Source organism: Xyrauchen texanus, chromosome 47 (genome assembly GCF_025860055.1).
Source record: "Xyrauchen texanus isolate HMW12.3.18 chromosome 47, RBS_HiC_50CHRs, whole genome shotgun sequence".
Taxonomy (NCBI): Eukaryota; Metazoa; Chordata; class Actinopteri; order Cypriniformes; family Catostomidae; genus Xyrauchen; species Xyrauchen texanus.
The window spans coordinates 21,990,517-22,014,196 of record NC_068322.1 but is presented as its reverse complement, the minus strand read 5'-3'; the positions used below and the strand labels follow the sequence as shown (position 1 = coordinate 22,014,196).

Below are 23,680 nucleotides of genomic sequence, written 5' to 3'. Positions count from 1 at the left end.
TCTCGAGAGCCCTGTTTCCTGTTGTCCCTCCCAGCTTTCAATTGCGCATCCTGTGAGACCAGCTCTCATTTTGTGTAGTGATGGGTCATTCATAAACGATTCGTTCAATTTGAATGAGTAGTCTCAGAGAGTGATTTGCTAATTTTGTGATGGTCGCGCGTGTATTGCGCAATGTTCGTTTGTTGTTATGTGATAACCGCATAGGCGCTGTACAGGAAACAGAAATTATTAGTTTCAAGTTAGATTAGGTCCAAGTCGTTCGTTCTTTTGCCACCTGACAGCGGTAAACGCAATGCATTGCTCACTGAGGAAACATAAATTATGTTTCCCCCCTGATTTCTCTGTACCGTCATTCATTTGGACGTTGCATTTTTTAGTTTTTTAATTAGTTATTTTGTAATTTCCCGTTTTTACGTTCAAATGTTTTGTGAGGGGTTGTGGGCCCTTTATTCATACCTGCATTAGGCGCAGCACTAAGCAGTGCAACCATGCTTGACGCCTAATCCAAATTTCATGAAAGCACGAAATTCAAGTTACGTTTTTGTACCAGGACAACGCACATCTGGCTGTGGGTAGCATTGCTCATGCTATTTGTGGCCGTGTAAATTAGATGCCTATGTAAATAAAGCTCTGCAAAAGCTAATTTGCTGTTCTTGTGAGAAATGGGTAATTGCACTTTAGACGTCTGAGAACCACATCTAATGATTTCGCCAACCCACTTTGGCCTAGACCAAACTCATACTGTAATTGCATGAAAATACCAAAAATTCAGACTCATTGCCGTATAATGTTTCATATTGCACTGCGCTTAAGACGTAGCTTGAATACGGCTCTTTTAATTCATTCACTTTACAGCACAGTTGCTAAAAATAGTAAAGCTACAAAAATAAATCCAGAAAAATGCACAAACTGTAGTGAAAGTAACAGAATGAGTGAAATTAATTGAGAGGAAAGAGACGGCAGAGGAAGAACGGGAGAAAGAGAGGGTCCGAAGAGCCTGTGCTAAAGGAATAAGAGATCAACACACAAAGTTTTCGGAAATAAATTTCCCTCTAACCCACTTGTTTGGCCGTGACCCCAAACAGCTGTCCTAAAGACGTGTGTGTGTGTGTGTGTGTGTGTGTGTGTGTGTGTGTGTGTGTGTGTGTGTGTGTGTGTGTGTGAGAGAGAGAGAGATGTCCTCTCTACTTCCTGTTAAAGCTGTTGATAGACTGTGCTGCCAGTTTGTGTTTCAGTTTGTTGATTTTACTCCGAAATGTTTTGTTGATTATTGAGTATGTGACTTTGAGGATAATTGAATTGTGTCTATTATCTTTTTTTAATTTTTTTTATTCAACATCAATACATTAACATTTGCATATGAATAAGGGGAAAGTCTCAGGTTGTCTCAAGTTGATAATCTAATTTAAGCCTTCAGCTTTTCATTTTAAATATATTGTTTAAAAGTACAAATACTCTCTCAGTCTCTCAGTTAATATAAGGTAATAAAATGGCATGTGTAATAAATAAGCAAACTAAAAATATTGTTTAACAGTTTTATATGATATGTAGCAGGAAACTTCTATTATTGCATGGCATTTAATGTCAGCTACTCATGTGCTGATCTTGTCTAGCTTGTTTTATTACTGTACATTGGTATTTGGCATTGGTTAACATCTACGTTTTTGTGTCAGGATTTCCGGGATGCGGTTGCCAAAGCAACTCGTGCTAGCGGGAAGCCATTATTGGAGGAGAAGGTGTTGAATCAGATCTTGTACTATCTGCCTCAACTTTACGAACTTAATAAAGACCTGCTGAAAGAACTGGAGGAGAGAGTAGCCCACTGGTACTAAACACACATACACATGCAGACTAATGCTGAGAGAGTTTTTTATGGAGCCTCTTAGAGGACAGGAAGGGAATTTATTTTCTAAAATAGTTTTGTGTTCTCACACAATAATTTTGCAGTTCCTCGCAATTATTTAACCATGATGTTACTATAGATTTTTATTACCATAGTTTTGGTTTTCCTGTATTGTTTATATGGTTTTACCATGAATGTAATGGATTAAATATGGTTGTTGTAGTAAAACCATGGTAAATTTTGTGGGTACTATGGTTGAACTACAAATACTATAGTAAAACATCATTAATTTTGTTAGCATTGGTAAAGTTATTGTAAGAGAATGCAAACTATTGCTAAATAGCTCAAAACTTACTGGGAGGGTATGCAAACTATTCAAGGGAGTGCAAAATTTGTAGCATGGTAATGCAAACTTTTGCAGGAATGTAAATTATTGCCAGGGAACACAAAACCTATTGCGAGGGAGCGCAACATTTATTTATAGGGAACACAAACTATCGCAAGGCACCCAGATATTCAGAGGGAGCACAAAACCTATTGCAAGTGAACGCAAACTATACAAGGGAGCACCAATTATTTGAGGGAGAGCAAAACTTATTGCCAGGTATTGCAAAATACTTTTGTGAGGGAATGCAAAGCTATTTCAGAAAATAATTTCCCTCCCTATCATCTAAGGGGCTCTGTAGTTTATATACGGTCTATAAAGAATATTTAACAGGTATACCTTGTATAGCAATTCAAAGGTTTATTGTACACCCCTTAATGCTCAATACTGGATTTTTTGGGCATCATTTTTGGTTGTCTCTTGCAGGTCTGATCACCAGAGGTTGGCGGATATCTTCGTTCAGAAGGGTCCATACTTGAAGATGTACTCCACCTATATACGAGAGTTTGACCATAACGTGGCTCTGCTGGATGAACAGTTCCGCAAAAATCCTCCTTTTGCCAACGTTGTACGTCAGTTTGAGGTATGTTTTTGAAATTGTTCTAGTAATTGTTGCTTGCAAAAATATACATTTGTGCATTTAAAATTTCTTCAAAAACATTTGGATAATATTCTTATGATATTGTTTATATTGGTCTTTTTAGTGAACATTGAGTTGATGTTTGATTTTTCATTCTCTCTCACAGATGAGTCCTCGCTGTGCTAGTCTGGCATTGAAACATTACCTGCTGAAACCAGTGCAGAGGATCCCTCAATACCAACTCCTGCTTACAGGTACATACATCTTTATATGAGTACAGTTGAAGACTGAAGTTAACATGCACTTAGGTTAAAGTCAAGGCTCAAGGCTCTTATGCTGGCATACAGAACAGTCACTGGATCTGCTCCAGCATACCTAAAATCATTTCTGCAGAGCTACACGCCCACTAGAAGCCTGCAGTCGGCTAAGGAACGTCGCCTTGTTATACCAACACAAAGAGGCACCAAAACACATTCCCTGACTTTTAGTTTCATCATACCACGTTGGTGGAATGACCTTCCCAACTCAATCCGTGAAGCTGACTCACTCAAAAAATGACTTCAAACACATCTTTTCTATGAGCACTTAACAAGTCACTAAAAAAACTAATTGTTGTTGCACTTTAATCTGTTTTGAATATGGCGCCCCCCGTGTTGAGAACCACTGGTTTAGGACATCTACTTTGTGCATGACAGGAGTAATTTTTTCTAAAGTTCAGATTTTTTCACTTTTAATTGACTATATCACATTTCCAGTGGGTCAAAGGTTACATACACTAAGCTAACTGTGCCTTTTAAGCAGCTTGGAACATTTTAGAAAATAATGTAAAGCCTTTATATAATTAGCCAATTCGCTTCTAATAGGAGGTGTACTGAATTGGAGGTGTACCTGTGGATTTATTTTCAGGCCTACCTTCAAACTCAGAGTCTCTTTGTTTGACATGGGAAAAATCAAAAGAAATTATCCAAGACCTCAGAAAAACAATTGTGGACCTCCAAGTATGGTTCATTCTTGGGAGCAATTTACAAATGCCTGAAAGTACCACGTTCCTCTGTACATACACAAGTACGCAAGTATAAACACCATAGGACCATGTAGCCATCATACTGCTCAGGAAGGAGATTAATTCTGACTCCTCGAGATGAATGTTTTGGGCTACCCCAAACATTTGACCAAATATTAACAAAGTGTATGTAAACTTCTGACCCACTGGGAATGTGATGAAATAAGTAAAAGCTGAAATAAATAATCCTGTCTATTATTATTCTGACATTTCACATTGTGAAAATTGTGGAAAAACTAGGTTTAAATGTATTTGGCTAAGGTGTATGTAAACTTCTGACTTCAACTGTACATAATACACTCAGCAGTGGATCAGGAGGAAATTTCATAAAGTCAACAGATCTCTTTGTCCCCTTTTTTATATTCCAATTTGCTGTTTCATGCCTATTTCAGATTACTTGAAGAACCTTCCTGAGGATTCGTCTGACTACAAAGACACACAAAGTGAGAGCTCACATTTTTCCTTATAAGAATAATGCTCTAGTGTTCGCATTGTATTATTTCTATGTCAGCAAAAGGTAACAAAAATCTAGTGATATCTTAAATGAGGATTATGAGTAGAAGTCTTTCTCTTGTATGAGTTTGGCTAATATACTAATTCTTACAATTTTCTCATTCTTGATTTATGCTTGTATGTAAGACCTTTAAAATAATTGAAACTTTGCTGGTTTGTTTTGGTTTACGCAGCTGCTCTTGGTGTGGTGAAGGAAGTTGCTAACCATGCAAACGACATTATGAAACAAGGGGTACGACAAACACACAACCACACAAACACCTCGTCATTAACATTTCAGGGAGGTTGAACGTCTGGCTCACTTGTGCAGTCAAAACAACCTGGAGCTCAAAATGCTCAAATCAGTGGAGATGATTGTGGACTTTAGGAGGAACACCCCAACATTGACCATGCTCACCATTCTGAACAGTACTGTGGCAGCAGTGGAGTCAATCAGGTTCCTTGGCACTACCATCTCACAGGTCCCACCTTGGATCCATTGTGGAAAAAGGCCCAGCAGAGGTTGTACTTCCTTTGCCAGTTGAGGAAGTTCAACCTGCCACAGGTGCTGCTAATCCAGTTCTACTCTCAGAGTCTGTCCGCTGCATTTCAATAACTGTCTGGATTGGTGCAGCTATGAAATCAGACATCAGAAGACTACAAAGGACAGTTCGGTCTGCTGAGAGGATTATTGGTTGCCCCCTGCCCCCCCTTCAAGAACTATACACTTCCAGAGTGAGGAAAAAGGCTGGTAAAATCACTCTGGACCCCACTCACCCAGCCCACTACCTTTTTGAACTGTTGCCTTCTGGCCGGAGCTTCAGAGCTCTGAGCACCAGAACCGTCAGACACAAGAACAGTTTTTCCCTCAGGCTATTCATCTCATGAACAATTAAAACTATACTATAATTACATGCAATAAACAGCCTTGTATGTGGAAGCATCCTGCACTTGGCAATAAAGTTAATTCTGATTCTGAATATGAATAACTTCTAACACACATCTCATTGTATTCAGGATAACTTTCAGAAACTGATGCAGGTTCAGTACAGTCTCAACGGTCATCATGAAATTGTGCAGCCTGGCAGGGTAAGAAAGAACGGATTACCCATGATGCAGTCATTTGGTGCACCTGCAATCTGTGTTGGTGATCTAACAAACTGGGTTTCTGTGTTTTACACGCAGGTTTTCTTAAAGGAGGGAACCCTGATGAAACTCTCCAGGAAAGTTATGCAGCCGAGAATGTTTTTCCTGGTAAGAAATACATTTATTAATTTATATACAGTATATCAAGTTTTGCCATACAGCATTTATAGTATACACTGATCAGCCACAACATTAAAACCACCTGCCTATTATTGTGTAGGTCACCCTCGTGTAACCATAACAACGCCAACTTGCGTCTCAGAATAGCATTCAGAGCTGCTGTTGTTCTCACAGTTGCCTTCTGGCTGACGCTACAGAGCACTGAGCACCAGAACCGTCAGACACAGGAACAGTTTTTCCCTCAGGCTATTCATCTCATGAACAGTTAAAACTATACTATAATTACGTGCAATAAACAGCCTTGTCAATTACAGTGCCTTGCGAAAGTATTTGGCCCCCTTGAACTTTTCGACCTTTTGCCACATTTCAGGCTTCAAACATAAAGATATAAAACTGTAATTTTTTGTGAAGAATCAACAACAAGTGGGACACAATCATGAAGTGGAACGAAATTTATTGGATATTTCAAACTTTTTTAACAAATAAAAAACTGAAAAATTGGGCGTGCAAAATTATTCAGCCCCTTTACTTTACTTTCAGTGCAGCAAACTCTCTCCAGAAGTTCAGTGAGGATCTCTGAATGATCCAATGTTGACCTAAATGACTAATGATGATAAATAGAATCCACCTGTGTGTAATCAAGTCTCCGTATAAATGCACCTGCTCTGTGATAGTCTCAGAGGTCCGTTTAAAGCACAGAGAGCATCATGAAGAACAAGGAACACACCAGGAAGGTCCGAGATACTGTTGTGGAGAAGTTTAAAGCCAGATTTGGATACAGAAAGATTTCCCAAGCTTTAAACATCCCAAGGAGCACTGTGCAAGCGATAATATTGAAATGGAAGGAGTATCAGACCACTGCAAATCTACCAAGACCCGGCCGTCCCTCTAAACTTTCAGCTCATACAAGGAGAAGACTGATCAGAGATGCAGCCAAGAGGCCCATGATCACTCTGGATGAACTGCAGAGATCTACAGCTGAGGTGGGAGACTCTGTCCATAGGACAACAATCAGTCGTATACTGCACAAATCTGGCCTTTATGGAAGAGTGGCAAGAAGAAAGCCATTTCTTAAAGATATCCATAAAAAGTGTCGTTTAAAGTTTGCCACAAGCCACCTGGGAGACACACCAAACATGTGGAAGAAGGTGCTCTGGTCAGATGAAACTAAAATCGAACTTTTTGGCAACAATGCAAAACGTTATGTTTGGCGTAAAAGCAACACAGCTCATCACCCTGAACACACCATCCCCACTGTCAAACATGGTGGTGGCAGCATCATGGTTTGGGCCTGCTTTTCTTCAGCAGGGACAGGGAAGATGGTTAAAATTGATGGGAAGATGGATGGAGCCAAATACAGGACCATTCTGGAAGAAAACCTGATGGAGTCTGCAAAAGACCTGAGACTGGGACGGAGATTTGTCTTCCAACAAGACAGTGATCCAAAACATAAAGCAAAATCTACAATGGAATGGTTCACAAATAAACATATCCAGGTGTTAGAATGGCCAAGTCAAAGTCCAGACCTGAATCCAATCGAGAATCTGTGGAACGAACTGAAAACTGCTGTTCACAAACGCTCTCCATCCAACCTCACTGAGCTCGAGCTGTTTTGTAAGGAGGAATGGGCAAAAATTTCAGTCTCTCGATGTGCAAAACTGATAGAGACATACCCCAAGCGACTTACAGCTGTAATCGCAGCAAAAGGTGGCGCTACAAAGTATTAACTTAAGGGAGCTGAATAATTTTGCACGCCCAATTTTTCAGTTTTTTATTTGTTAAAAAAGTTTGAAATATCCAATAAATTTCGTTCCACTTCATGATTGTGTCCCACTTGTTGTTGATTCTTCACAAAAAGTTACAGTTTTATATCTTTGTTTGAAGCCTGAAATGTGGCAAAAGGTCAATGTTCAAGGGGGCCGAATACTTTCGCAAGGCACTGTATATTATTTAATATATTCTACCTCTTCTGCATTCCATTCCCTTGCACTCTATATAACGGATTTGTATTTGTACATACTCTATATAGTATATGAGTATATTTGATATATATATGAGTAAACTCTATAGACTGTTGTGTGAAAATTCCAGGATATCAGCAGTTACAGAAATACTCAAATCATCCCATCTTGCACCAGCATTCATCCCACGGTCCAAATCACTCTTAATTATCAAATTTTTCCCCTTTCTGATGGTTGATGTGAACATTTACTGAAGCTCCTGACCCGTATCTGCATGATTTTATTTTTATTCACTGCACTGCTGCTACATGATTGGCTGATTAGATAATCACATGGATGATTGTTGGTGCCAGATGGGCTGGTTTGAGTATTTCTGTAACTGCTGATCTCCTGGGATTTTAACACACAACAGTCTCTAGAATTTACTCAGAATGGTGCCAAAAACAAAAAACATCCAGTGAGGGGCAGTTCTGTGGACAGATATGCCTTGTTGATGTGAGAGGTCAACAGAGAATGTCCAGACTGGTTTGAACTGAGAAAGTGTACGGTAACTCGGATAACCACTCTGTAAAATTATGATGAAAAGAATATCATATCTGAATGCTATTCTGCGATGCGAGTTGGTGCTGTTTTGGCAGCACAATATTAGGCAGGTGGTTTTAATGTTGTGGCTGATCGGTGTATATGGTATGGCCATGTAGTGATTAAATGGGTTAATTTATTGATTAAATGTCCATATTAGCAGGTCATTTACTGTATAAGCTAGTTCTTCCTATGACTTGTGATTGTACATACAATTGATACATGTGATGTAATGTGGTGTAATGCTTTGTTGTAATTGGGACAGTGATTATCAGCTTTCTCTCACAGTTTAATGATATTCTGCTGTATACGACACCAGTGCAGTCTGGCCAGTATAAAGTCAACAGCATGCTCTCTCTGGCTGGTATGAAGGTCAGAATACCCACTGTCTCACACACACACACACACACACACACTAAAAACACACTACAGGAGATGTAACCTTTATTTGTGTCTTGCGTCTTTTATAGGTGAGCAAGCCGAGTCAGGAGGCTTATCAGAATGAGTTAAACATTGAGAGTGTGGAGCGCTCCTTCATACTGTCTGCAAAGTGAGACATGCACACATACACTAGGGGTGTAGCCCTAATGCACCACACAACAAGTGTTTGGAAAAAAACTATTGTGAAGTTTTGGGTCCAAAAGTCATTTCAGTAGTAAAATCAATAATTATAAATGATGCTAATTATTTTTAAATCACCAAAAGAATTAAATATTTGTAACTATTTGAATTGAAATGACTTGCAGTTCAGCCACAGAGAGAGATGAATGGTTGGAAGCCATCGCTAAAGCAATAGATGACTTCACCAGAAAAAAGATTTCATTCTTCTCCAGCAAAAGCCAAGAGGTGCGTGTGTTGATTTTACATGTATGTTTTTGAATATCTTGAATAGCAGAAATTTTGAATACTTGAACGGGTAATTAAAAAAACAATAACGGTCAATCTCTACTCTAATCTTCATGTACTGTATGTTCCTATGAAAGCTATCTACTCTTTCATTGCAATGCAGAAAACAACAAACTGTGCAGGCAAAACTCACATTCTAACTTATTTTATTCTCCTGATTATTACACTAAATTACATTCTCACTCTCTGCATTCTACCATTTTATTATGGTTCTTTAAAAACATTTTCAGGCAAAATGCATTTTCTTATGAATGCATGTTCTCGTTATTTGCAAAGCTTCATATCAGTAACGTTTGGAGCAAAATGCAAATTCTCACAGTTTCCTTTTAATGTCAATATTACAGTTCTTTCCGATTCCTATCGTACCCTAATTGCATGCTCCAATCCATTGTGCTGTCTAAAGTCACTTACTTGCATGCAAACATGTATTCTCACTGTTTGCTTTCTACCATTTAATCATAGCTCTTAAAATATCAATCTGAATTGTGCTTCATGGAATCAAAATATACTGGATGTGTGTTTGTGTGTGATATCCAGTTGAATGTTCTAATGCCTGTTCAAACGAAGTCTTCTGTAGACTAAACAACATAAGCATCAAATGTTCACAAACAATACACCAGAACAGTTTAAACCTGTCCGATGCCAAATTCTTAATTCTCTGAAAGATAAATAAATACATACAGTGAGGAAAATAAGTATTTGAACACCCTGCTATTTTGCAAGTTCTCCCACTTAGAAATCATGGAGGGGTCTGAAATTGTCATCGTAGGTGCATGTCCACTGTGAGAGACATAATCTAAAAAAAAAAATCCAGAAATCACAATGTATGATTTTTTAACTATTTATTTGTATGATACAGCTGCAAATAAGTATTTGAACACCTGAGAAAATCAATGTTAATATTTGGTACAGTAGCCTTTGTTTGCAATTACAGAGGTCAAACGTTTCCTGTAGTTTTTCACCAGGTTTGCACACACTGCAGGAGGGATTTTGGCCCACTCCTCCACACAGATCTTCTCTAGATCAGTCAGGTTTCTGGGCTGTCGCTGAGAAACACGGAGTTTGAGCTCTCTCCAAAGATTCTCTATTGGGTTTAGGTCTGGAGACTGGCTAGGCCACGCCAGAACCTTGATATGCTTCTTACAGAGCCACTCCTTGGTTATCCTGGCTGTCTGCTTCGGGTCATTGTCATGTTGGAAGACCCAGCCTCGACCCATCTTCAATGCTCTAACTGAGGGAAGGAGGTTGTTCCCCAAAATCTCGCAATACATGGCCCCGGTCATCCTCTCCTTAATACATTGCAGTCGCCCTGTCCCACGTGCAGAAAAACACCCCCAAAGCATGATGCTACCACCCCCATGCTTCACCGTAGGGATGGTGTTCTTGGGATGGTACTCATCATTCTTCTTCCTCCAAACACGGTTAGTGGAATTATGACCAAAAAGTTCTATTTTTGTCTCATCTGACCACATGACTTTCTCCCATGACTCCTCTGGATCATCCAAATGGTCATTGGCAAACTTAAGACGGGCCTTGACATGTGCTGGTTTAAGCAGGGGAACCTTCCGTGCCATGCATGATTTCAAACCGTGACGTCTTAGTGTATTACCAACAGTAACCTTGGAAACGGTGGTCCCAGCTCTTTTCAGGTCATTGACCAGCTCCTCCCGTGTAGTTCTGGGCTGATTTCTCACCTTTCTTAGGATCATTGAGACCCCACGAGGTGAGATCTTGCATGGAGCCCCAGTCTGAGGGAGATTGACAGTCATGTTTAGCTTCTTCCATTTTCTAATGATTGCTCCAACAGTGGACCTTTTTTCACCAAGGTGCTTGGCAATTTCCCCGTAGCACTTTCCAGCCTTGTGGAGGTGTACAATTTTGTCTCTAGTGTCTTTGGGCAGCTCTTTGGTCTTGGCCATGTTAGTAGTTGGATTCTTACTGATTGTATGGGGTGGACAGGTGTCTTTATGCAGCTAACGACCTCAAACAGGTGCATCTAATTTAGGATAATAAATGGAGTGGAGGTGGACATTTTAAAGGCAGACTAACAGGTCTTTGAGGGTCAGAATTCTAGCTGATAGACAGGTGTTCAAATACTTATTTGCAGCTGTATCATACAAATAAATAGTTAAAAAATCATATATTGTGATTTCTGGATTTTTTTTTTTTAGATTATGTCTCTCACAGTGGACATGCACCTACGATGACAATGTCAGACCCCTCCATGATTTCCAAGTGGGAGAACTTGCAAAATTGCAGGGTGTTCAAATACTTATTTTCCTCACTGTAAATAAAATGAAAAGTACAATGGGGCCCAAAAGTCCAATTTGACAAGTAAAATGAGAATACGAAATGTCTATTATTTAAGATTCGGAACTATTTCTAGGCCACTAATAGAATACATTTAAATAGTCATTTATCTGTTTGTCTAATGTGTTTGGGTTTTCTCTGTGTAGTTGGAGGGAACTTCTGACGATGGTCTTCCGCTTGGCTCTAAAGCTCCAATCTGGATCCCAGATTTGCGGGCGACCATGTGTATGATTTGCACCTGTGAGTTCACGCTTACCTGGAGACGTCACCATTGCCGTGCCTGTGGAAAGGTCCGAGATTGAAGAATCAGTCCCAGACATTGTGTTCTATTTTGTTGAGTGTATGAATGGATCTGATGACTGTTTTGATGACAGGTGGTGTGCCAGGCTTGTTCCTCTAATAAATATTACCTGGAATACCTGAAGAATCAGCTGGCACGAGTGTGTGATCACTGCTATATTAAACTACAGCACAAGGGTATGAGATTCCTGCTGTCTCCCACCTCTTATTCTCTTTCTTTCTCTTCTCTTACTCCACCTTCTCAACTAATAGTGCTATTTATAGCACATACTTTTCATTAGTGGTGTTTTCCAAGGCAAGTGTCATTATTACTTCTGCTCACACAAACCTCTAACCTTAAAGGAACAGTTCACCCGAAAATGAAAATTCTCTCTTTTATTCACCCTCATGCCATCACAGATGTGGATGATTTCTTTTTCTTCTGCAGAACACAAACAAAGATATTTAGAAGAATATTTCAACTCTATAGGTCCATACTATGCAAGTGAATGGTGACCAAAACTTTGAAGCTTAAAAAAATCACTTAAAGGCAGCATAGAGTAATGCATAAAACTCCAGTGGTTTAATCCAAATCTTCTGAAGCAATATGATAAGTGTGGGTGAGAAGCAGATCTATATTTAAGTTCTTTTTTTACTATAAATCTCCACTTTCACATTCAGCCACCTACTGGTCAGTGCTGGTCAAAGGTGGAGATTTAAAGACTTAAATAAGACTTAAATATTGATCTGTTTCACAACCACACCCATCATATCGCTTCAGAAGGTATAGATTAAACCAATGGAGCCTTATGGATTACTTTTATGCTGCCTTTATGTGATTTTTGGAGTTTAAACATTATGGTTTCCATTCACAATGCAAGTGAATGGAGATCAATATGTTTAAACTCCAAAAATCACATAAAGGCAGCATAAAAGTAATCCATAAGTCTCCATTGGTTTCTTCTGTAGAAGAAAGAAAGTCAAACACATCTTGGATGGCATGAGTAAATGATGAGAGAATTTTCATTTTTGGGTGAACTATCCCTTTAAGTGTGCAAATCATCCCCACCGTTCGTACACCCTAGCAACCAAATGGCAACCTGCTAAAAACCACTCAGAACACCTTAGCAACAGCTTAGCAATGCCTTGGCAACCCATCAGCAATGCACATACTTCAAAAAAACTCAAACACCTTTTCAACTACATATTAATGCCCCATTCACCCTTGCAGTCGCATAGCAACACAGTAAAAAACTCTTTAAATCTTAGCACAAATCACATTTTCATCATAAAATGTAAAAATCACTTTTTCTCTTAGGTGACCAATCCAATGTAACTGTTTCACCTAGTGGGCGGAGCTCCACATTTGCATTTTCTAGAAAACAGAAGAAGATTCCTTCAGCACTGAAAGAGGTACCTTTAGTACACCAGTAGCAAATCACATGCTGTGTTTATATCATATATCACTGTAGTGAGCACTGATGTCATATTAATATGTAACTATTTAAATGTCATCTCGCTCACAGGTGTCAGCCAACACTGAAAACTCTTCTATGAGTGGATACCTACAAAGATCCAAAGGTCAGAAGAAGCCCTGGAAGAGACTGTGGTTTGTTATCAAGAACAAAGTTCTCTACACGTATGCTGCTAGCGAAGTACGTAGCCCATATTTGTGTGATAACTTTCAGACAGTGTTGTGGATGCTTTTAAGTTACTCATAGTACTACCTAGTTAAGCTACAATCAGGCTATGCTTTTGTTAATGTAGGGACAATAGCTACAAATAGCAAAGTAGCAAAATACATTAAAGTTATTTAAGATGACAGTACTTTTTAACAATGTTACTATCAGAGAGTGGTGGGGAAGTGTTCAGGATTCATAGTAATCAACTACAGTCAAACCTTTTGAAAAGGAAGTTTTAACTACAAAACAAACAAAAAGTAGCTAACATTGGAGCTACTTAAAGGGATAGTTCACTCAAAAATGAAAAGTATTCCATAACTTTCTCACCCTCATGCCATCTTAATGTGTATGACTTTCTTTTTTCAGCAGAACACAAATAATTTAAAATAATATTTCAGTTCTATAGGTCCATACAATGCAAGTGAATGATGACCAGAACTGTGACGCTACAAATATCACATTAAGGAAACATAGAAGTAATCCAAAAGACTCCAGTGGTTAAATCCATATCTTCAGAAGATATATAATGGGTGTGGGTGAGAAACAGACCAATATTCAAGTCCTTTTTTTAACTCTAAATCTCCACTTTCACTTTTACATGTGAAAGTCACATGTGGTGCCTGTTTAGTTTCACTTTAAATCTGCACTTTCACTTTCATATGTAAGGGTAAAAAGGACATACATATTTATCTGTTTCTCACCCACACCTATTATATCGCTTCTGAAGATATGGATTAAACCGCTGGAGTCGTATGGATTACTTTTGTGTTTCCTTTGTGATTTTTGTGTTTTTTTAGCTACAAAGGTCTGATCATCATTCACTTGCATTGTATGGACCTACAGAACAGATATTTTTCTAAAAATCTTCACTTGTGTTCTGCTGAAGAAAGAAAGTCAAGTCAAAAGTGTTCGTCTGACTCATGTTTACACTGACGTGTCCTTAGACAAGCCCTTACAATAAATCTATGTCAATGATTGTCTTATGTTCAATAAAATGGAAATACATTTATTGAACTCTATAGGCACTTTTTGTTTTTTCTTAACAAAGCTTTACTCATCTGCCACAATAATATAATGCATTTTAATTACCTTTTAATTTTAAATCAATATTTATTCATTATTTAAATATTATTTAATCATTATAGATTGAATTATTGTTTCTGAAGGGCTTTCTCTGCAAATATTTATATATCCGATTAATTCCATTTATTAATCGGCATATGTAATTAATATGATTACAAATTTTAAATGATTAACAGCCCTAATAAATATTAAGATATCTTTTAAAATACAATTTATTGTGGCAAGAAGAGCACAAAAAATAAAGATCTCAATTTGGGTGACCGCATTGAACTAAACATATTTAAAGATTTACTCCTAATGCAATGAATTGTAATTCTAAAACATATTTATGAGTACTCACATGAGATTAAGACTCCAATCATGTCAGTAACCTTATAAAAGCTGTTTTATTCTACACGGAGAGGGTCTCCTTAAGGGAGCTGCCATGTTTAAATCATATGACCAGACAAAAATGACAAGTTTAATCTCAGTAACCATCGTCTTATTGGCCATTTTCCCTCTTGGATTAATTTAATAATAACTGACTGAATAGAGAATTTCTACAATGCCACCTGTAACTAAACAATATTGATTTTAAATAATGCTGCATCCACACCACTAGGTGTCACTATAAGTCGAAGATGACACAAACAAAGAAATTACTGAGAGTAACTTTAACTAAAAGCACCCCAGTTTATGTAACTGAGTACATAGTTAGAAACAACACAGTTGAACTAAATATTTAGCAAAAAAATAAAAAATAAAATGTATGACTTGTGACTGATGTGACACAACAAAACTTGAATGTTTCCATTATAATTAACAAAATTACTCTAAACTGCAGGCAAGTGGCATTGAAAATAGAGATAAATGCTAGTATTTAACTTAACTAGTATTTTACATTAATTTCACTACTAAATTTTTTTTTTTTTTTAATTAAATGTTGAGCAAAACATTCTAGGAAGACCTTTGAGTCATTTTGTTGAGCTACACAGCTACTTGATGCAAAAAGTAGCTTATTTTTGGAAAAACTACATAATTGTGAAAATAGCTGAGCTACTGTCAAAATGAATGTCATTATTCACTGCTGCTAAATAATTTACTCCCAACACTGCTTTTTAGCAATTTTCATTTTAGTAATGAGAGTAACAAGTGTGTGTGACACAATGTATGATGTGATGATGATTTTGTGATTTGTCAGGACGTTGCAGCGTTGGAGAGTCAGCCGCTGCTGGGCTTTTTCCTCAGAGAGGAGAAGACTGGGCCGGCTCAAAAACTACAGTTTAAACTTTACCATAAAAACACTCTCCACTACATCTTCAGAGCTGAGGATATCCCCACCGCTCAGAGGTATGCAAGCAGATTAAGAACAGAAACATGCTCGAGGGGCCTGGGCATCTGGAGTCGTGAGTTCGAATTTAGGGTGTGCTGAGTGACTTTAGCCAGGTCTCCTAAGCAACCAAATTGGCTCGGTTGCTAGGGAGGGTAGAGTCACATGTCGTAACCTACTCGTGGTCACGATTAGTGGTTCTTCTCTCTCTCTATGGGCCGCGTGGTATGTTGTGCATGGATCGTGGAGAATAGCATGGGCCACGTGATTTGATAAGTGGATTGACTATCTCAGAAGCGGAGGCAACTGAAACATGTCCTCCGCCACCCAGGTTGAAACATGCAGACGTGATTTGTTGGCTTTCGGACCCACTCTTAATATGTCATGGGCACTCTTGTTCTACTGTGGTGGTACAAAACCTCCGTACTCAAGGGGGCAATACATCTTCAAAATGTCCATTAAACTGGATGTGTTGTTAAAATTAAGGTAGTTAGCTGGAAACATAAATGTAACCAGCTTGCCAAGTGAGTCTCTCTTCATACTGTCACTCCACCATAACACTTGACCTGAAAGAGAAAACTTGAATGTAGAAAAAGACTGTAATACCCACAAGAAATATGAAATATTCACAACATTTCATGACGAATTGCTGCCAAAACAATAATGAAGATACATGGTGAATGTGACTTTGATTTTACTGTGCTTTTTATTTGGCCATTTAATTTCCTAAAGACAACATTTCACTGAAAAAAATTAAATGAAAATAAAATGTATACAGTACGTAGCATTTTTGCATCACACTTTTTAAATAAATTCAACTTATGATAATTTTATGTCAGCACAACTAGAAGCCTGTTAGATATACACACATGGATTAGTTCATTCAACCTTACCTAAAAACGTATGTCACAGGAATAAGATTTAACAATTAATAGCAAGTTGTTTCAAATTAACATTTTTAACAACCACTGTTGCTTCTTAATTTACTTTGCTCTAAAGATATTACATTTGATTCCCCAAAAAAGTGAACATAAAGCTGCAGTTCAGCTATGCCTATTTACATGAGCAAGGAAAAATGTAAGTGGCTTAATCAGGATCTAAGTTGACCAATTATGGAACTCTAATCACAATAATGGTGATGTTAAACTAAACGATATTTACAATAAAACAACATCAATAATACTTAAACAATCTCTATGAATTCCTAATAACAACTAATTAAATACCCACTTAAGTTCCTTTTGACCAAACAATCATGCTTAAATTCATTAAAGTCATTAAAACTCATTTATTAACCACTCCACAGATTTAATTTTAGTAAACTATAGTTTTGGCACTTGTTTAGGATATCTACTTTGTGCATGACACAAGTAATTTTTCCAACAATTGTTTACAGACAGATCGTTTCACTTTTAATTGACTATATCACAATTTCCGTAGGTCATATGTTTACATACACCACGTTAACTGTGCCTTTAAGCAGCTTGGAAAATTCCAGAAAATGATGTCAAGCCTTTAGCCAATTTACCATTTAGAGTCAATTGGAGGTGTACATGTGGATGTAGGGCTGTCAAAAAAAATTATGAAATAATAATACATAGTTATCTTTAAATATTAACAAATTATATATATTTATATATAAATCATTGGCATACAGTTCACAGCAATCTATTTCGCAAGTGAATTTGTCAATCAGTTGGAGATTTATTATGAGGGCTTGTTTAAGGACCCGTCAATGTACACATGCGTCAGATAGATGCTTGTTTAGCTTCTTGGGTGTGTTGCATCATAAACATAACATTTTTAGGTCACTGTGTCAAGTTAAATATAGTTTAATACATAGAACACATCTTGAGATCCCTTAGTTAGAATTTCAGCTCCATCAAGTGTTTTGAATGCAAGAACGTAACGAATGTTTGTTGTCCTGCCTGCTGAAGGGTTGTTTTGTTCACTGTATAAACTGCATGTTGTTCATACAGCTGAAGTTTCACTTAATGCCCTCTGGAGTAAACAGGTGGTACTACAAGCTTGCATTGCTCAGGAATCTTCCTTATTACAGTCCGCGGTATTGTATTGCGATTTAATTGCGTAAATGTTTTTAACACGTTATTTTTTAATAAATGTAATCGCTCTGAATTAACTCTTTAAATCGACAGACCTGATTTTAAGGCCTACCTTCAAACTTAGCACCTCTTTGCTTGACATCATGGGGAAAATCTAAATAAATCAGCCAAGACCTCAGAAACAAAAATTGTGGACCTGAGGTCTGGGCCATCCTTGGGAGCAATTTCCAAACACCTTAAGGTACCACATTAATTTGTACAAACAATAGTACGCAGGTATAAACACCATGGGACCACACAGCCTTTATACCTCTCAGGAAGGAGATACATTCTGTCTCCTAGAGATGAATGTAGTTTGCTGCAAAGAGTGTAAATCAATCCCAGAACAACAGCAAAGGACCTTGTGAAGATGCTGGAGGAAACGGGTAGGCAAGTATCTATATCTACAGTAAAACAAGTCCTATATCGACATAACCTGAAAGGCTGCTCAGCAAGGAAGAAGGCATTTCTCCAAAACTGCCATAAAAAAGCCAGACTACCCAAAACCTTTGACCCAAGTTAAACAATTTAAACGCAATGCTACCAAATACTAACAAAGTGTGTGTAAACGTCTGACCCACTGGAAATGTGATGAAAGAAATAAAAGCTGAAATAAATAATTCTCTCTACTATTATTCTGACATTATTATTCTGTTTTAGAAAGTAACTACAGATTTTATTACTTTTTCAATCAACTTGTCATTCATCTCACCAAATTACCCAACACTGACCATTTTTTTTAATTATCTCCTTTTCTCCCAATTTGGAATGCCCAGTTCCCACTACTTAGTTGGTCCGGGTGGCGGAGGACAAGTCTCAGTTGCCTCCACTTCTTAGATAGTCAATCCGTGCATCAAATCACGTGACTCGTTGTGCATGACACTTTTTTTCCACATGTGGAGGCTAATGCTACTCTCCGCGATCCACACACAACTTACCACACGCCCCATTGAGAGCAAGAACCACTAATTGTGACCACGAGGAGGTTACCACATGTGAATCTACCCTCCCTAGCAACCGGGCCAATTTGGTTGCTTAGGAGACCTGGCTGGAGTCACTCAACACACCCTGGATTCAAACTTACGACTCCAGCGGTCAGTGTCAATACTCATATACATTTTTAAATGTCACTTTTTCTAATGCTCTTCCGCTGTTCTATAGTGAAAAATAGTGTGGAAAACATGCCTATTTTTAACTAGATATTTACTGTATTTCACTTTTTGCGATTTTTGTGCCTTCCTATTTGACAACGATATCTGTTTGGTCGAAATGATGGTTCCTCGGAAGAAAAAAACAAGCTATTACATAAATATTGAGAATATGTAAAATGTTGTGATAACATTTTTTTGTATATCAGCCAACCGTAATACATGCAATAGCACCCCTTGTGGCTGCACTGAAAATGCAATGCATTATTGTGGTGTTTTTTTAATTGTGCGTAGACCATTGAGATATAAATATAACTGGATCGCTCATGCAACGTTAAACTGCCAGCAGCAGTTGAAGCCATCGAAAGTATTCGAGCGGCCATCTTAGTATGCCCAAACTCTCATAGAGTGTCAGTGACTGACAGGCGAAAACACTCCCATTTCACCATCTCCAACCTGCGGATATGACAGTTGCATTTTGCCCTCTAGTGACAATCACATTTAATGTTTGATTTGCTTAATCTGGATAATATTACTTATGAGAGAGAAGATATACGCTGATCATGATGTCAGAGCATTCACCTGGCCCTGTGGTCAGTCTATCAGTGCAGCAAAACGATCACCAAAGGAAGTGCTTTCACATTGAAGTGTTCCGTGTTGTCAGTTTGATTCATTGTCCTCAAGTCGAACGAGATTTGACATAAAACGGTGATTGAATGACTAATGTTTACTCTCTGAAATTAGATGATTTCCAGTTAAGTCAGTAGGGACTTTGGAATGTTTGGGCATAGCAATATGGTGGCGCAATGGCTTCACTGATATGACGTCATGAGCAATTCAGTTCTATATATATATATATATATATATCAGTGGTGCAGACACATTCCGGAATGCAAAAACATCAAACATGCACAGCCAGAAGCATCTGTTAACATACATGTTAGGCCAAACAGGCATGATACATCTAAAAACATTACTGAGTTGAACTGAATCTATTCTTCTTTTCCAGGTGGATCGAGGCATTTCAAGAGGCCATGATACTTTGACTGGTCTGGATTGAATTAAATACTTTTTAAAAGTTGCTCATCTGGGTTTGTGGACACAGGCAGTGAGTCAAGAAGCCACAAATCAATTCCAGTGTGATGCAATGGATGCGGGTAGATGTAGTTTATACAGTTTATCTATCATAAGCAACCTAATGAAGGTAAAATGACAATGAGAGGCTGTTTAATCAGACTGCCTCTACTGTATTTTAAAAATGTGAGGTATTAATCCATAGTTATTAATGTAATGTTTTGTAACACTGCCTCTGTGTGCCATGTCCTTTTGGTGCTTAATGTTATCATGAAACCAGCACAAAAAGCGAACAGGTCCTCAAAGTTCAGAATCTGACTGGATTTTGTGAGCTCTAAATATTGAAGCTTTTATTGACTCCTGATCTTGAAGTTTACCTACAAACCATTTTTAAAATCGATATATAGAACACTAGAGTTTGACATGATACATACTGTAACTACAGACACTTTGAACATAATTGGAGGCATAATTTTTTGCCTGATGGGGAAAACTGTAAATGTGGTCACAGGTGTCCTTCATAGTTGAGTCTGAAAGTGCATGGGCAAGTATGACACGAGGAATGGAGATTTTAGGTTCAACTGTGAAAGTTGGGAGAAAGAAGGCTTAAAATAATTGGGCCTCATTCAAGAAACCAGCAGAAGGAATTTGTGCAAATTGTTGATAAATCCATTTTTACTTACATTATCGCATTCAATTACGACAAAAAACAAATTTTCGTAAATTGCCTCATTGAATGGGTAAATCATTCGCAAAACCATTCTTACTAAAATGTCACATTAAGGGCCTTTTTCATGAAATGCAAGCAGAACGAGTTTGTGCAAATCTTAAACTTGTCTAAGAATTGTTTAATGAATGATTGATGTAAAGTTTTGCGTAAGAATGGTTTAATGACTATTTACACAAAGGTTTACCTTAGATTTGTTGGTTGAACGATTTAAACAGAAATTCGTTCTGCTTGTGTTTGGTGTTTGCCTTTTTATTAAGAATCTTTTTAATGATCTTATTTTTTTTATAAAACTCCTTTGTACAAAGTAGGCCTTTTAACTGATGTTTTAAACCTTATACTGGACCGAACTGGAAGTGTACATATTCTGTAAATGGTAATATAATGCAGGTGTATTTAAAATAGTTCCGGATGTTTAGTGGCCTTCATGATTTACGGATAGGAGAGACACCGTGCCAGGCTGGCTCACTGACTTAGTACTGTTTTTAACTTTTTCTATAGCACATTATAGCACATCGGCTGTGAACACCAAAATAAAAGCTAGTGCTCTTATCAGGAAAAGATATAACACACGTTTTCACTCTTTAATTATTCTAAAGCACCTTGTTCAGGATCACATCTCCTAACACTTTGACAACAGGAATGAACTGATGATTATATTCACTGCAGTTTTCTCTAAGGTCCTCTGAGCACAGCAAGCCACTGATCTTTTTTCACTGTTTAAAGTCAACACATCCAAGAAATGTTTTCCATTGCTATGGTTCCATATGGTCACTTTTGTGTGTTGGATGTTTGTTTACATTTGTTTTTTGAGTGTTTCGATTTTGGCAAACATTACATACACTGTTATGTCAAAAAAGTTATTCCTTTTGTTTGTACCATGTTTTAAGTGTTCCACTCTAAAGATAAATGTATGTTTCTGGTCATCATGGCACTGGTTGTTCATTGTTGCATCCCAAAGTTGAAATTGTGTAGATCACAAAATGTTTTACATCCTAAATTAATCTGTTAGCATCTAAGGATTTCAAGGGAGTAGGCCAACGTAAATGTAAAGTGCAAATAAATGTTAATAAATAATGTAATGTAATGAAATTGTGTGTGTGTGTGTCACTTGAGGATGTGTTTGTTGAACAAGAAGTTTTTCGAGGGGCATTACTGATAACTAGGGAGCAAGGTGGCCCATGGCTGATGTAATGTAAATATACAGTGCATGTGATATGGGCTAATACAATTTAATTATTGCAACTGAGATGTAGAAATTTGCACTGAATTTAAACATTTCTAGAAGTTAGTGTGGTTGATATAATGTGGACAAGCAATTTGTATGTATAAAACGTGAAAATGCAGGTTGTCCGATCAAATAAAACATATTATTTCTGATCTACACCATAAATTTGCATTTCTCCTCTAAGCTTGTTTTCTTTCGATTAATGTAATTATCTTAACGTTACTAGATTACATAATGTAGGGTGAATGTTAACCAATCGAGTCTGTTCACCAACATGGGCAGGGAATTTGAAATGCTATGCACTGAACTTGATGCAGAGAGTAAAATTTTTTTAAATTAAGTGTTATTTTATGCAGTTTTGAGCAAGATGAGAAAGATGAGAGGTTAACATTGTGGTGAAGAGTGAAGCTTTTGCTTGGTTTGAGGACCAGTACACAAACAACATGCTTTGGGTAGCTTTACTCCGAAGCAATGACTAGTTAGCATTTAGCATGCTAATGTATGTAGTTGCTAGCTAAAAGTTAGCTACTAGCATAACCTTGTAACATAAATCAGTAATGTGACAGCAAAATGTTACAGCTGAACATTAATCATGCGAGGGACCCATATAAAATCACTATAAGGCTACTTTATTGGGTGATTTAAAAACAGGTTTATTCCATTATGTTGAAATAAATGTTGTTTTCTGGCAGAGAATCAATGAGCTAAACCAAGATTAAACAATAAGTTGATGTTACTCAATTCATTTATTTTATGAAAATGAATCTGACTTCTCAAGGCTTCATATGAGAGGAGAGGTCTGTTTATGTCCTGTGATTCATGTCCTTTTAGATCTTAGTGCTGCTTTTGACATGTTTGACCATAACATCCTTATTTCCCATCTTTGAGCAATGTGTGGGAACCAAAGGAACTATTTTGAAATGGTTTAAGTAATATTTGGTTTTAAATTAGCCTTGGTAACTTCTCGTCCTCTGCAGCTCATCTTTTGTGCCACAAGTCTCTGTTCTTGCTCTAGTTTTAGTTTCTTTATACTTGCTTCCTATTGGTTCTATTTTCAATAAACGTGGTGTGCTATGCTTATGACACCTTTACTGGCTTGCCTAAAGGACATAAAACCTTGGATGTGCTTAAAGGTGCACTAATTATTTGTTTTCCTCAAAGTTTTCCTCTTAAAGAATTGATTTGTTATTTTGAATGTATAAAATCATGACCACTCACATAAGATGAATACTCCAATCACATCATGAATGTGGAGAGGGTCAGCTCATGGGGGCTGCCATTTTAGAATCACATGACCACATCTACTCACTCTTAATGAACACTTTCAATCATTAAATCAATAATGGCTGTCTGTGAATTGTGAATCTCTACAGTGGCATCTGTAACTGAGCAATCTGTTTGAATGATAATCCTACAGAGCTGACATTTTATACTCTAGGAAGGACCCTTGCATCAGGCACATTCCATTTCACATTCAGGCTACAGCTGCTTGCAATTTCTTATATTAACCTCCTTTATGCTTATAAAAACATCTGAGTTCACTTGAAGATTATTTACAAAAGCACCTTATTCTGACTATATTATTTGTTTTGCTGTCTTTATATTGTGTACAATGTGTTAATTATATAATATAGATATTGTGTATTACATGTAGGCCTAC

General features: G+C 37.5%; 1 protein-coding gene across 2 annotated transcripts in view; it reads left to right on the top strand.

Annotated features, from left to right (window-relative positions):
- Positions 1-21,865, top strand: part of fgd6 (FYVE, RhoGEF and PH domain containing 6) — a 44,694-nt gene extending 22,829 nt beyond the window's left edge. For both annotated transcript variants that reach the window (XM_052121172.1, XM_052121173.1), the window contains exons 6-21: positions 1,674-1,825; positions 2,655-2,811; positions 2,975-3,062; positions 4,264-4,314; positions 4,558-4,616; positions 5,381-5,452; positions 5,549-5,617; positions 8,461-8,544; positions 8,643-8,722; positions 8,919-9,018; positions 11,535-11,678; positions 11,763-11,865; positions 12,986-13,080; positions 13,194-13,322; positions 15,613-15,761; positions 20,001-21,865. In XM_052121172.1, the coding sequence (XP_051977132.1) occupies positions 1,674-1,825; positions 2,655-2,811; positions 2,975-3,062; positions 4,264-4,314; positions 4,558-4,616; positions 5,381-5,452; positions 5,549-5,617; positions 8,461-8,544; positions 8,643-8,722; positions 8,919-9,018; positions 11,535-11,678; positions 11,763-11,865; positions 12,986-13,080; positions 13,194-13,322; positions 15,613-15,761; positions 20,001-20,037 (1,569 nt within the window). In that variant the 3' untranslated portion in view covers positions 20,038-21,865. The remainder of the gene's footprint in view (positions 1-1,673; positions 1,826-2,654; positions 2,812-2,974; positions 3,063-4,263; positions 4,315-4,557; positions 4,617-5,380; positions 5,453-5,548; positions 5,618-8,460; positions 8,545-8,642; positions 8,723-8,918; positions 9,019-11,534; positions 11,679-11,762; positions 11,866-12,985; positions 13,081-13,193; positions 13,323-15,612; positions 15,762-20,000) is intronic.
- Positions 21,866-23,680: the final 1,815 nt, after the last annotated feature.